We start from the raw sequence: 14,974 nt of genomic DNA, 5'->3' as shown, positions 1-14,974 counted from the left end.
GCCTGTCTTCTCTGGCAGCAGTGGCCTAGTGACCCAGACACACAGGGCACCGAGCGCCGTCCCCAGCTCCTCGCTGGGCCTGGGGGGGCGGGGCAGGGAGCTGTGAAGAAGAAATCCCATCACGAGGCAGCCCCGTCAGGCGTGGGAGCCCAGGTGGCCACGGGGACCAATTCCCATCGACTCCTGACTCGGGCCACCAGCCCCCGGTGGCTCCTGAGCACTGAGGTGTGGCTGCTGTGCTGAGGAGCTGCAGCTGAAATCTGCTTGCACCAAAGGCCTCAGGAAGACCGCAGCCATCACCTGGAACAGCACCGCAAGGAAGAGGCGAGCACCCCTCACCCAGCTCAGAGACCCCAGCTGGAGGGCTGGGGCCGCCGGCTCAGCAGAGACCCAACTATGCATTTGAGGAATTAGATGGAATTCACACCCAGTCATGGTAAAAGCTGCTGGGCCTCCATTCCTGATACAGAACAGCTCACCCCAAACTTCAGTCCCCCACCCAGGCTTAGATAAGACCTGCTGTGACAGGGTGCTTTGCCCCTGCACACGCGTCCTAAGAGGGAGCAGGAAAAGCAGCCAGCAAACTACCGACGTGTTTTGCAAACAGAGATAATGGGCCAGGGGCCACACCCTCTCGGTTACATGTGGCCTGTGGCCACTTATGCCCTGTAGACTTGAGCAACTGTAGCACCTGGCCAGCAAAGCCAACATATCGACCGTCTGGCCCTTTACAGCAAAACTTTGCTGACCCTGATCTACGTTTTTTTAAAAAACGGTCAGAAGAATGAGCAAATCTCTTACCGTTTCAGAGTGCTCAGCAGGACAGGTAACAGCAAGAAAGCACCTCTAGGGAGCCTGGCAGATCACGCCACACAACTTCACAGGTTGCACCACCTTCAGACAAGGGCTGGCCCAGGCTCACAACACATCCTGGTGGCCGGAGTGGGGGGCTGGGGGTGCTGCGTGAAAGCCAGCCCCTGCCTCCAGACCCGGGGGGGGGACCCACGTCCCGAAGCCCCGAGGCAGGCAGGCGTCAGAGCCAATCTCAGGGACTGAGAACAGGCTGTGCGTGTGGTGGCACAGGCAGGCGGAACTGGCGCCCCCGCAACAAGCAGGGGGCCCCAAAGGGGAGCGGGTGCCGCCGGGTGGAGGGCGTGAGGGGCGTCTGCAGCTCGCAGCTGAGACCCCGCACCCGGGGACAGGTCTGTGCCCGGCCAGGAGACCAAGCACCCTAACCAGGAGCAGAACGAATGTTCAGGGAATCAGTGAGTTGACGCTAAAATCCATCTGCAAGAAGCAATACTCAAGAACAGCCGAGACAACTTTTAAAAATTGTAAATCATACGCATTTACCACTTTTGCCACTTTAAACCACACAGTTCACAGGCACTAAGCACCTTCACACTGTCGTGCAACCATCTCCACCATCATCTCCAGAACTTCCTCATCTTCCCAAAGGGAGACTCTGTCCCCGTGGACTCCTGAGTCCCCAGCCCCGGGCCCCCAGCATCTGCTTCCTGTCTCTGTGGACCTGACTCCTCTAGGGCCCCTGTGAGCGGGATGGGACAGGATTCACCCGTCCGCATCTGGCTCCTTTTGGCCAAGGTGGTTTTGGAAAACGATGTATGTCTGGGGGAAAGGGGAGACCTGTTCTCCTGTCAGATGTACCATAACACTAAGATTCTAGAACGTAAATTCATCAGTGGAAAAGAAGAGGATCTCAACACAGACCCACGTGGATCTGTGCGTTCACTACGAGAGTGGCAACTCAAGGCAGTGAGGAGAGCACCTCGGCTTCTTCACTAAACAGCGTCAAGACCGCTGTCTGCGGGAGAGTGACAGCCCCAAGTCATACGATGCCCACAAGTAAATCCCAGGATTCGAGTCCTATGTATAAAGGCATAACACAGAGTGGGAATACGTTTTTGTAAAGCGTGTGTCTAATAAGGGACCTGAGCCTAGAATATCTAAGGAACCCCTAAAACTCAGCAGAGAGAACCCAGTTAAACAAGGGGCAGAGGCCCTGCGCACGGACACGTCTCCGAGGTGACCGGCAGGCGGCCGGCGAGCCGGGGAAAGGCGCTCACCACCCGGCAAGCGAACGTGAACCACAGAGACTCACCCCCAGGCCGCGAGACCCAGCGCCGGTGAGGAGGTGGAGACGCGAACAGGAACCGGGGTAGCCGCGGAGGAGACAGCCTGTCTCTCCAAAGGAAACGAGAGCTTCTGCAGGACCCAGCAATTCTACTCCAAGGCACACCCACAGCCAGAGAAATAAACACAAACACACCACCTCGTCCCGGGACGCCCACAGCAACACGACGCACAGCCACCAACCAACGGAAACAGCCCGAACGTCCATCGACTGGAGAACGAACACGGGTCCCTCCGCACACGGGAGCATCACTCGGCCCTGAAGAGGGGTGAAGCCCCGACGCTCGCTACCGCGTGGACGGACCTGAGAACACGACGCCCAGGGAGGAGCCAGACACAGAAGGCCACGCGGCGTGTGATTCCACCGATGAGAAACGTCCAGAACAGGCAGATCCAGAGCCAGATTCGTGGTTGTCAGGGGCTGGCGGCGGCGGGAGGGGGGTGGGGGGAGACTGCTGACAGGGACAGGCTTTCTTTTTAGGAGGGTGGAATGTTCCAAACTTGACTGTGGCGACGGGTGCCCGATTGTGCACACACTAAGAATCACAGAACCGTACACTTTAAATGGGTGGACCCTATGCTATGTAAATCCTACTTCAATGAAGCTATTAAACAAAAACACAGACAACTGAGCTTAGCCTGGGTAGGAGGCCTCTGAAATTAGTAGAGGGGAGAGGGGGTACTTTGATCCAAACTTCTATGCAAGAAAAGCACCAAGAAGCAAAGCTGAAGGCGGCACTGGAGCCCCTCCCTCACAGCTCCACCAGGGGGAAGTGGGCCGAGACCCCGTTGAGGGGCCAGAAGCCCGAGCAAGGCTGCTCACAGCAAACCGGGTAGACATTCCACCTTGGTCTTTCAGAGAATTTAGCTTATTTACTCAAGATATGTTTAATTCTGTAAGACACGCAGCATTCCGTAGCAATCGGTCTCACTCCCCGCTGCCCTCGGAGCGCCCAGACAGGCAGTATCGGGGCCACCGTGGGGGGACACGGCGGGAAGGCCGGGAGGAGCTGGGGGCCGCCCTGCAGTATCCTGGCCCCTCCCAAGGCACCGTCCGGTGGGACCCAGGGTGGGGCTCAGCGTCCAGGAGCCCAGGAGAGGCCACAGGGACCCTCAGGCCAGGAAAGGCAGGCCCAAGGCGGGCCACCCTGGGGCCCAGGGGAGCAGAGGCGAGGTTCCCAGGAGGAGCGGACGCCCCCGGGCAGCCGGCCACCACGCTCCCGGCCTGGTGGGTCGTCACAGCCCACCTTTCCGTCCCCCGAGGGACTTGCCGAGAGAGAGGGGGCGGCCAGCAGTGAGCTCCCTCCAGAGCACGTAACAGGCGGGGCTCACTCACAGGGCTGGGACGGCCGCCCACACCAGGCCCTCGGCGCCCTCTCGCCTCATCTGTCCGTCGGGCTGCTACTGTACCAGCCGGTAGGTGATGTACCTGCCTGCGGTCTCGCTGGGCCGGATGATCTTCACCACCTGCAGAGGCAAGAGAGCAGGTGCGCTGGCTCCCGGGACCCCCGTGCCCTGCTCAGAAGCCTGGGCTCTGAAGGGGGCTGGAGGTGGGCCCAGCTCCTCCCTGGGAGGGTCTTCTCACCTGCCCTCGCTTTATCCCAAAGTAACGTGCCACGGGGTCTCCCGCCTGGATCCTGGGCAGCTGGTTCTCTCGGAGTTTACTGAGAAGCAGGTCAGGGAAAAGGCCTCGCTGGACTGACTGGGGGTGCTGCGGGGAGAGGTGTAGGGGAGAGGAGCCGGGCCCGGCCAGGGGCCAGAAAGGATACTACCGGGCCAGCAACTCCGTCACCTCCTCCTTGGTCATGACAACGTGCTCTGGGACCAGCTGTGAGAAGAGAACCTGGTCTCCACAGGGCTGCGACAGACCCCACAGGCCCTCCAGAGGAGGGGTGCAGCGTGGGCCCCAGGCATCTGCGCAAGTCCTGTCTCCACACTGGGACGGGGGTCCTGGAGCCTACACCCCTAGCCGTGCAGATGGGTCGCAGGGCACAATCCCGGAGCCCCGAGGCTCCTGGGGACATGCAGATTCCACCCACCCCAAGCTCCTGACTCCACAGGGCTGGGTGGGCCTGGGAACCTGCCCTCCTAGCAAGGCCCCAGCTGCTCCTGGCCCAGGGGCCACACACTGACACCCTGCCCCATCTTCTCTCCACCGTGAAGGGGCTCCCAGACTCGCCTCCCCAAGCCCTGGACGTCCCCCGACCCCGAACCGGTGAGGGGCCTGTGGAGCGGGAGGCGGGCCCCCAGTCCCGCCCCCGCCTACCTCATGCTCCGTGATGTTGATGAGCAGCTCCTGCTGCAGAAACTGCTCCAGGACGTACTTGGGGGCCATGTCGACCAGCGACTGGAAGAGGCGCCGACCCTCAGGCTCAGCCGGGGCGGCCACCTGCCCCCTGCGCTGGCCCTGGGCCCACTCACCCCGCCCTTCCTCACAGGCAGCTGGCACCCGGGACGCTGCGCGGGTCCGCGTCACACATCAGGAAAACCCACCCCGGTGGGTAGGGTTTCCACCTGGGGAGAAGTCCACCCTGCCCCTCCCAGGCATTCGGCACGTTACCGAGGCCTCGGTCTCACTGCAAGAAGGGTGAGGGCCCGTCTGTCAAAATGCTCCCAGAGTTGCCAGGAGCTGGTGCGGCAGCCCCTCCCTGGACCCCACGGCCTGTGTCCCCTTGTTCGCACGGGGGCAAAGGTGCTCGCCGGCTGCCTGTCCCAACCACCAGCCTCCACTCAGGCCGGTCCAACCCACAGCCGGGGACCAGAGGCGGCGGGCACCCACCTGCTTGGCGGAGGGCGTCATGCCCTGCTGTACCACGATGAGGGCCCGCGTGATGTTCTCCTCCTGCATCCGCTGGCAGTACACCTTGATGGTCTTGATGCCCACCTTGGGCTCCTCTGCAGACCAAGCACAGGCTGGCAGATGCTGGCCCCTCACGCCCTGCCCGGCGCCTGGGTTCTAGCCCCCCCCCCGCCAAGACGCTGCAGTGCCACCCCCCCACTGGGGCCTCTGCCGCCCGTTTGCAGAGTGAGAACCGGGCTGCCGGTCCCAGAACAGGGTGCTGGCTGCCTGCATGTCACGTGGGAGCTGAAAGGTGCCCTGGGCCCCGGACCTAAGGGACCTCTTTCTGGAAGTGGGGTCTGGGAGTCTGGGACTGTGCAGTGCCTTAGCAGTTCTGGGGTTCGGGAAGTCCCAGACTAAGCGGTTTGTTTAGTCCGGGGGCCCACGAGATGAGGGCTGGGGTGTTCGGAGGTGAGACGACCCAGGGAGCACGGTCCCAGCACAGAGACAGCCCACCCAGCTCCTCACTGCCAGCACCAGGGGTCCTCACGGTCTCGGCAGCGTGTGGGGCCTGGGGCCTGTCACGAGAGAACAGCTGGACCCTAGGAGCCCAGCAGGTCGGCGGCTGGGGCAGCCCCGGAGTCCGTGTGCGGCACGTCCACTGCCTCTTGCCGTTCTCCTCACACCCCACTCCACCGACCGGCAGTGCCCTGTCCCCGAAGTCCCTCTGTTGGAGTGCTGACCCCCAGGAACCTCAGGATGAGACTGTGTTTGGAAATGAGGTCTTTAAAAAAGTAATTACGGCAACACAAGGTCGTGAGGCTGGGGTCCTTAAGAGATCAGGAAACAGACACACAGGAAGGGACGAGTATGTGAGGACACAGGGAGAAGACGGAGGTCTACACACCAGCGAGAGGCCCCAGCACTGGGAGAGAAGCACTGTCCGTTTATTCCCCTGGTCTGTGGGGTTTTGTTACAGCAGCCGTGCAAACTAACCCAGGCAAGGACCTCAACCCTGTGCCGCGGCCCATCTGAGAGAGCAGGACACCCACACTGTCAGTAAAGACCAGGAAGTGAGGTGGCCCCACCCCCGAGATGGCACCATGGGAGGCATGAGCTTAGGCACCAAAGTCTACAATAAATATGTTTCACACACAGGGGACGCTCTTCTTAAAAGTGCCACCTAGATTCATCCCAGGGTCACAAGGATGGTTCAACATATGAAAATCAATGTGTTACACCACATAAACGAAAGGAAAAACAAAAACCACACAACTGTCTCAACAGATGCAGAAAAGCATTTGATAAAATTCAGCATCCATTCATGATAAAAATTCTTATGAAAGTGGGTATAGAGGAAATATATCTCAACATAAAAAAGCAATTCATGGATCCGCAGCTAAGACCCAGCACAAATTACACATGACATTTTTCACAGAACTAGAACAAACACTCTTAAAATTTACATGGAACCATAGAAGACCCAGAATTGCCAAAGCAATCCTCAGGAAAAAGAAAAAAGCAGGAGGCATAACTCACCCAGACTTACAATTATACTACAAAGCTACAGTTTTCAAAACAGCATGGTATTGACACATAAACAGACATGGATCAATGGAACAGAACAGAGAACCCAGAAGTAAACCCACACAGCTATGGTCAATTAATCTTCGACAAAGGAGGCAAGAATATACGCTGGGGAAAAGACAGTCTCTTCAGCAAGTGGTGTTGGGAAAGCTGGACAGCCACATGTAAATCCAGGAAGTTAGACACTCCCTCACATCATATACAAAAATAAACTCAAAACGGCTCAAAGATTTAAATGCAAGACATGAGGGGACTTCCCTGGTGGTCCAGTGGTTAAGAATCTACCTTCCAACGCAGAGGACATGGATTTGATCCCCGGTCAGGGGACCAAGATCCCAAATGCCGCGGGGCAACTAAGCCCTTGCGCCACAATAGAGGGCTCACGCACCTTAGCTAGAGAGCCTGCGTGCCGCAAACCAGAGAGCCCACGTGCTCTGTAGCCTGCACGCCACAACTACAGAGCCCACGCGCCCTGCAGTCTGCATGTCACAACTAGAGAAGAGAAAACCCGCATGCCATAACTAGAGAGAAGCCCATGCGCTGCACTGAAGAGCCTGTGCGCTGCAATGGAAGATCCTGCATGCCTCAGTGAAGATCCCACATGCTGCAACTAAGACCCGATGTAGCCATAAATAAATAAATAAACAAACCAATCAATGTTAAAAACAAACAAACAAAAAAAAAACAACTAAAAACAGTGTTGCCATACGACCCAGCAAGCCCACTCCTGGGCATATATCCAGACAAAACTATAATTCAAAAAGATAGGGCTTCCCTGGTGGCGCAGTGGTTGAGAATCCGCCTGCCGATGCAGGAGACACGGGTTCGTGCCCTGGTCCGGGAAGATCCCACATGCCGCGGAGCGGCTGGGCCCGTGAGTCATGGCCGCTGAGCCTGTGCTCCGTAATGGGAGAGGCCACAACAGTGAGAGGCCCTCGTACCACCAAAAAAAAAAAAAAAACGCACCCCAGTGTTCATAGCAGCACCATTCACCATTGCCGAGACATGCAAACAACCTAAATGTCCAGATGAATGGATAAAGAAGATGTGGTACGTATATACAATGGAATACTACTCAGCCATAAAAATGAATGAAATAATGCCATCTGCAGCAACATGGATGGACCTAGAGATTACCAAACTATGCCAAGTAAGTCAGGAAAAGAAAGACAGATATCATATATCATTTATACGTGGAATCTAAAAAAATGATACAAATAAGCTTATTTACAAAACAGAAAGACTCCCAGACATAGAGAACACATGTGTGGATGCCAAGGGGAAGGGAGGTGGGGGACGGATGGATTGGGAGTTTGGGGTTAGCAGATAAAAACTATTATATTTAAGATGGATAAACAAGGTCCTACTATATAGCACAGGGAACTATATTCAGTATTCTGGAATTAAACCATAGTAAAGAAGAATAGGAAAAAAAACATATATATATATATATATGTATAACTGAGTCACTTTGCTGTATGGCAAAAATTAACGCAACATTGTAAATCAACTGTACTTCCACAAAACAAATTTTTTTAACAAGCGCCACCGGGGTCTGCTGAGCAAGCGTTCTCTGCCGCCCCTTCGATTCAAGGCACCTGGGTCTGCTGAGCAAGCGTTCTCCGCCCACCCCTTCGATTCAAGGCACCTGGGTCTGCTGAGCAAGCGTTCTCCGCCCACCCCTTCGATTCAAGGCACCGGGGCGGGCCCCCAAGGTGCTCATGACCCAACAAGGTTCCCTAACCTTTGGGGCTTTAGAGCCAGGCGGCCTCAGTGTAGGATGTGCGAAGACAGAGCAACACAGGGGTCCTGCGACACCCTTGGGGGGGGGGTGTTGTCTTCACTCAACCCGGGGCTCAGACTGGGTTCCCAAAGAGAAGGCAGTTGAGCTCAGCCACCAGGGACGATGGATGGACACGGAGCAGGCAGGCGAGCGGGGATCCGGCAGGGGCGAGACAGGGCGGGAGTCCTGCAGCAGTGCAGGAAGGGCAGGCGCTGGGAGCAGGAGCTGGGCTGACGGGTGGGGGCAGGGAGGACCCAGGGGCCCAGCTGGGAGGCCCGTGATAACCTTGGTCAGGGAAAAGGGTTGAGGAAGAGAGAACGGGGAGGGTGACCGAGAAGAGGAAGCCGGAAAAGCAGTCCCCACAGCAAGGAGGGCGAGGGGGCAGAAGGATGAGAGCAGGCAGCCTCTGGGTCACAAGGCAGGTGGCCGCTAAGAGCTGGCCCTGAGCTGCCCCTCACCTGGGAAGAAGACGAACATCTGGTCAGTGGGGTCGTCGTTGTGGGCCACCAGCACCGTGAGGTCTGTGCGCCGAGGCCGCCCTTCACTGGGCTTGTCCCCAAACTGGGCCTTGAACTCCTCCAGCGTCTGGTCCAGCTCGTCCTGGGTCACCAGGTAGCCACGATCGTGGCACAGCTGCAAAAAGAAAGAACCAGGTGACCCCAGGGCGGAGGGGGGATGGCAGCAAGAGCTCGGGGTAGGCGAGGCCACCGCGGAGGAGACCGGGACAGAGCTGGGACGTGAGAAGGGCTGTTGAATGCAGAGCCAGGCCCCAGGGTCTGGAGCAGACAAGGACAGCTGGCTGGGAGGCTGCTGCTGGGCTGGCTGGGCAGACGCTGGTTGGAAAACCAGGCAAAGGCCTGAGGGTCAGCAGTTCTAGGTCCTGCCTCAGAAACTGGGGCTATTTGATTGCATGGACTAGATGAGGACCCAGACAGAGAAAGGAAGGTTGGAATCGCTACTCAGCCCAGCCCTGCCCGCACCCCATTTCCTCGGCCAAGTCTCCCTCCAGAGCCCTGGGTCTCCTCTCCCAGGGGCCCCCGACACTGTCAGCCAGAAGCACAGTTGCTCCGACCCTGTCTTTGGGCAGCTCTGCAAAGTGGCAGAGAGGCTGGGGGCCACCACCCGGCCTTAGCCCAGCAGGATTCCCGGGAGGGTGGGTGCTCTGGATCAAGGCCGCAAGCCTCCGTGGCATCACATTGGTCCCCTCCCACGGGGTGGCTTAAAGAACGAGGCACACAGAGAACGCTGGTATGACTCTGACCCAGTCCGAGTAATTCACAGTTCGTGGCTGGTACATCTAAGTAGCCCCCAGACAGCGGTCAGACCAGACCACCAGGGTTCCTTCCACCCCCACGACCCCGCGATTCTGCGTTATGCACTTGAGGTGGTGCCGATAAGACAGTCTGAGACCTGGGACCTTTTGCTGAAGCCCTTGCACCTGGGCAAATGTCTCCTCCAGCAACAGAAAACCCAGAAACTATACGTAAGGGACTAGAAATAACTAAGCACATGCGCAGTAGGAGCAAGCAAGGACCAAGATACAAAAAGGCCGAGAACCCAACTGCCACTTCTGAGGAGCTGGGAGCAAAAGCATAGCACTGGGCATGATCCCTGCACACAGCACCACCAAGGGGGTGGGCAGACCCCTCCAAACCACCCCTCCGGCCTGACCCCTGGACCCGTCCCCACCCTCACCCCATTTAAGACACCAGCTCGCCCTCCTTGGAGCAAGGGCACCTGTTGCTTGTTTTCGCTACTTCATGCTGCAGCACAAACTCCAATAGAGCCTGGCTTGAATTTCTCGTCTGGCCTGCTATCAATTTCTACTGATTAAGGAATTCAAGAACCCCAGTAGGTAACATCAGAAACTTCCATGGACACAAACACGCGCCGGCCTAGCGTCTGCCGCCCTCCCTCTCTCCAGCTCGAGCGAGACCCTGACCCCCTTCCGGGGGGCTCTTGGACTCGCGCCTCCGTCCCCCGCAAACCCCCGCCCCGGGGACCCAGCCCGAGCCCGACTCCTCCGCTCCAGCCGCGCGGCCGGGGGTGGAGAGGCTCATTCTTACCTCTAGGCCTCGCACCCGCCGTCCGCGCCCCGGCTGCTGCGTGCCTGGCTAGCCTGGGGGAGCGAGGCTCGCTCTCACCGCGTTCGCCAAGCGCGCTGCTCACCTGCATGATGGTCTTGCGGATCTTCCACAGCCGGTACGTCTCCTCCTCGTCGTCCATGGCTGCCGCCGCTTGCACTCACTACGCCTGCGCCCGGCAGGACCCGCGCCCACTGCACCTGCGCCGAGCCCCGGTCAGGCCCCCTCACGTCGCCCTCCCCTTGCAGGGCTGTCGCCGGCGAATGCCTGAATGCAGCGACCTTCTGGAACGGCAGCGCCAAGGGCAGCCCGAGCCTTACTAAAGCGACGGTTGGCTGCGCGAGAAGCGTGAGACCAGCACCGCCACCCGCGCCTCGGAACTTCTCGCGAGGCTTTGACCGCAAGGCCCCTCGGGAGTTGTAGTTTCCGCTCAATGCCCGCCTGGGAGGGCCGTTTAGAATCCAGAGAACAGAGGCGAAGTGTGGGCGGGGAAACTGAGGCCTTCACGGGGTCAGGGGTCTGTTCAGCACCCCGGGACCGTCGGGCAGCCTAAGAGGCGCTCCATGAGTGTTTGTGCATCCAACTGTAGGGGGTTTTCTCAGTTGGCTCAGGGCTACACGCAACTTAATGCCCCCGAGCCTCAGTTTCCCCTCTGTACAATGGAAATAAAGTGTCCCCATTTTAGAGGGTTAGCTGGGGATCTAAGGAGATGGTCGTACTTGGGAGGAGCTTGGAATAGTTCCTGGTGCTTATGAAATGCTCCCACCTCTGTCTTCCCCCTCTCCTGTCCCGTGGGCCCCAGCCCAGCCCCTGCCTGGATACCCCACAGCCCCCAAGACTGTGCATGTTTTTACAATCCGCATCTGCCCCTGCCCCCGAGTTCGTACAGGAGGTTTGCCCACCCCTGCCGAGCCCAGTGCCCCTGCATCGGTAACTTCTCATTCAGTAATGCATTCATTCAATGATTCAATGTTTAATGAGCAACCACAGGGACAGTGAACAAAACAAGCTAAGCACCCTTACATGCCAGGGAGAGACGGGACAGAAGCAGTGAACATAATAAGTAAATGATAAAGTATGTTAGAAGGTGACAATGCTGTGGAAGAAGAAATAGAGCAGGCTGAGGGAGACGGGAGGTTTGCAGTCCCAAATGTGGTCAGAGAAGGGAATTCCCTGGCGGTCCAATAGTTAGGACTCTGGGCTTTCAGTGTCGAGGGCCCAGGTTTAATCCCTGGTGGGGGAAACTAAGATCCCACAAGCCGCTTGGTCAGAAAAAAAAAAAAAATGTGGTCAAGGAAGTTTCCAGCAAAAACCCAAAGGGTGAGAGGGTAGGAGCCGTGGGGATGTCTGGAGAAAAGTGTATCAGGCAGGGGTGCAGTGTGTGCAAAGGCCCTGAGGCTGGACCATGCCTGGTTGTGTTGGCAGCAAGGAGGCCAGTGGTGGCGGAGGGGTGGGAGAAGAGGTCAGAGGGTCAGGTGGGGCAGATCCTGGGAGGCCTTGCTGGTTGGGTTGAAAAGTTCAGGTTTGCAGCCATGTTCAGCATCTCTGCAGGGCAGAAGCAGGGAGACCAGGGAGGGGGCTGGGGAAAACCATCCTGGCCAGAGATAGGTATGGCTCCAAGGGAGGGGCGTGCAGCGGGCAGGTCCATGGTGTCCAGAGGGCAGTGCCCACAGGATCTGCAGGTGGACGGGACGTGGAGATGAGAGACACAGAGGTGGGCCGAGGAGGGAGAGCAACTTTGGTGGGAAAGTGTGGGGCGGCTTGGGAGGGGGTCTTGGATGTGGTGAGCTTGGGGCTCCCGGGGGACCCTAAGGGGACACATCCGGGGGAAGTGGGATAAAAGTCTGGAACTTGGGATGAGCTTGGAGTGGAGACAGACGTGGGTGTTGTGGGTGTACAGTGGAGACAGGAGCTGGGAGCCTGGATGAGATCAATGAGCAGATCGGAGGCCAGGAGGGAGGCTTGCCTACCTTGTTCAGAGGCCGGGAGGAGGGGAGGAAAGAGCAGAAGGTAGAGGGGTGTGGCCACCTGGGCTCCAGTACTGACTGTGTGACCCGGGCATATTACTTAACCTCTCTGTGCCTCGATGTCCCCCCCCCCCCCCAACTTGTAGAACAGGGACAAGAACAGCGTGCACTGCACAGGTACTTGGCTGATGATTGCAGCGCTGGCAATACTTAAGGCTTCTTAAATAGAATAGAGGGAGTTCCCTGGTGGCGCAGTGATTAAGAATCCGCCTGCCAACACAGGGACACGGGTTCGAGAAACTAAGTCCGTGCGCCCCATCTACTGAGCCTGAGCTCTAGAGCCCGTGAGCCGCAACTACTGACGCCCGTGCGTCTAGAGCCCATGCTCTGCAGCAAGAGAAGCCACCACGATGAGAAGCCCGCGCACCGCAACAAGAGTAGCCCCTGCTCGCCGCAACTAGAGAAAGCCCAGGCACAGCAACGAATACCCAATGCAACCAAACATAAATAAACATTAAAAAAAAAATAGAGGGTGGGTGGAAGCCAGGTGTCCAGGAGCCCAGTGAAGCAGCTGTTGGAAGGAGGAGGGACGGAACAGCCGTCAAAGCAGGTCTGAGGATTGAGCAGGGGATTGGCCAAGGGGACACTGTTTGTGACCACAGAGGGCAGACCCAAGGAGGGGGCCCAGCTGGGGGAGGCGTTTATGGGAGGAAAGGTATTGGAGATGTGGATGTAGCGGGGGGGACAGGGAGAGGGTCCAGAGTGGGAGTGGGTTTAAGGCAGGACAAAGGGTGTCGGTCTAGGTGATGGGCAAATCTGGGTGGGGGAGGGGGCAGAACTGCTGGATGATCCAGAGGGTGGCCTAGACGGTAAGGGGGGAGGGCCCAGGTGCGAGTGACAGGGGACATTAGGTAGCCTTGCTGTTCTTGGGGGCAGGGAAGAGAGGAGAAGGGGCTCACAGTAGCAGGCGGGTCCAACCCCAAGGCCCATGATTCAGAATCCCGCCTGTGACCCTGTGGTCTCAGCAACAGCATAAGGAGTGGCAGCTTTCTCCTTGGAACCTTGCCACCATGCGGCGCAACTGGCAGAGCCCAAGGGTCAGAAATCAGGCCACCCGGCTTCCCTGGTGGCGCAGTGGTTAAGAATCCTACCAGTGCAGGGGACACGGGTTCAAGCCCTGGTGTGGCAAGATCCTACATGCCACGGAGCAACTAAGCCCGTGCACCACAACTACTGAGCCTGTGCTCTAGAGCCCGCGAGCCACAACTACTGAGCCTGCGTGCCACAGCTACTGAAGCCCGTGCCTAGAGACCATGCTCCGCAACAAGAGAAGCCACTGCGATGAGAAGCCCACACGCTGCAATGAAGAGTAGCCCCCGCTCACCACAACTAGAGAAAACCCACACACAGCAACCAGGACGCAACGCAGCCATAAATAAATAAATAAAATAAAATTTTTTAAAAGTTATATATGTATAACTGAATCACTTGGCTGTACAGCAGAAATTAACACAACTTTGTAAATCAACTATACTCCAATAAAATAAATGTTTAAACCAAAAAGAAATCAGGCCACCACCCTCACACTCCTGGGTGGGGATGTGAGGTGGGCCAGTGGCTGTGGGAAAGTCTGGCAGCTCCTCAGACAGTTACACAGATTTACCATGTGACCCGGGCAGTTCCACTCCAAGGTGCATACCCAGCAGAAATAAAAACATATGTCCACACTAAAACTTGTACAGTGTTACAAAGCCAAAAGGTGGAACAGGGCTTCCCTGGTGGCGCCGTGGTTGAGAGTCCACCTGCCGATGCAGGGGACGCGGATTCGTGCCCCGGTCCGGGAGGATCCCACGTGCTGCAGGGCGGCTGGGCCCGTGAGCCGTGGCCGCCGAGCCTGCGCGTCCGGAGCCTGTGCTCCGCGGCGGGAGAGGCCGCGGTAGTGAGAGGCCCGCGTACCGCAAAAAAAAAAAAAAAGGTGGGACAACCCATCAATGGACAAATGGATAAACGCAATACGGTCCGTTCATATAGGAGGATATTACTCGGCATGAAAAGGAGAGAAGCAGTACAGCTCAGCCTAGTACAACGTGGATGAACCCGGAAGACGTGATGTTCAATGAGAGACAACAGACACAAGAGGCCACATAGTACATGATGTGAAACGTCTAGAACAGGCAAATCCACAAAGAGTGGATTCATGGTTGTAAGGGGCTGGGGTAGGGGGCTGGAGGAGACTGGTAATGGGGACAGGGGGTTACTTTTTGGGGTGCTGAATGATATTAGCCAGTCACAGAAAGTGAAGTACTGTCTGCTTCCACTAATGAGGTTCCTAGAGAAGTCAAATTCATAGACACAGGAAGTAGACGGTGGAGGCCAGGGGCTGGGGGGGTGACTACAAATGCGGACGGGGTTTGTCTGGGGTGGTGAGAATGTTCTAGAATTAGATAGTGGTGATGGTTCCACAACATTGTCAATATACTAAAAATGACTTAATTGCACACTTTGGTTAAAATGGTGAATTTATGTTATGTGGATTTTACTCAATTAAAAACATTTTTTTTTCTAAGAAGAAATCAGGCCCTGGTTCTGGAAAGGCCTCTGGCTGGTGGGCAACTCAGCG

General features: G+C 57.3%; 1 protein-coding gene across 3 annotated transcripts; it reads right to left on the bottom strand.

Moving 5' to 3' along the window:
- Positions 1-3,023: 3,023 nt before the first annotated feature.
- POLR2E (RNA polymerase II, I and III subunit E) lies at positions 3,024-10,749 on the bottom strand. Of its 3 annotated transcripts, XM_059061797.2 has the most exons (7): positions 10,473-10,610; positions 8,762-8,936; positions 4,934-5,049; positions 4,421-4,501; positions 3,924-3,982; positions 3,740-3,818; positions 3,024-3,621 (listed from the first exon to the last, which is right to left on the bottom strand). In XM_059061797.2, exons 1-7 carry the CDS (start codon positions 10,527-10,529, stop codon positions 3,556-3,558), a joined length of 633 nt encoding a protein of 210 aa, XP_058917780.1. In that variant the 5' UTR covers positions 10,530-10,610; the 3' UTR covers positions 3,024-3,555. The 3 variants fall into 3 exon arrangements, with proteins under 3 accessions (XP_058917780.1, XP_066889354.1, XP_066889353.1); XM_067033253.1 differs by lacking the exon at positions 4,421-4,501 and having other exon boundaries at positions 10,473-10,749; XM_067033252.1 differs by lacking the exon at positions 3,924-3,982 and having other exon boundaries at positions 3,740-3,865; positions 10,473-10,599.
- Between the last annotated feature and the right edge of the window lie 4,225 nt (positions 10,750-14,974).

The sequence above is a fragment of the Kogia breviceps genome, chromosome 4, assembly GCF_026419965.1.
Source record: "Kogia breviceps isolate mKogBre1 chromosome 4, mKogBre1 haplotype 1, whole genome shotgun sequence".
In the NCBI taxonomy this organism is placed as follows: domain Eukaryota; kingdom Metazoa; phylum Chordata; class Mammalia; order Artiodactyla; family Physeteridae; genus Kogia; species Kogia breviceps.
Note: the sequence above shows the minus strand (reverse complement) of the source record. Positions and strands in the feature narration are given on the sequence as shown.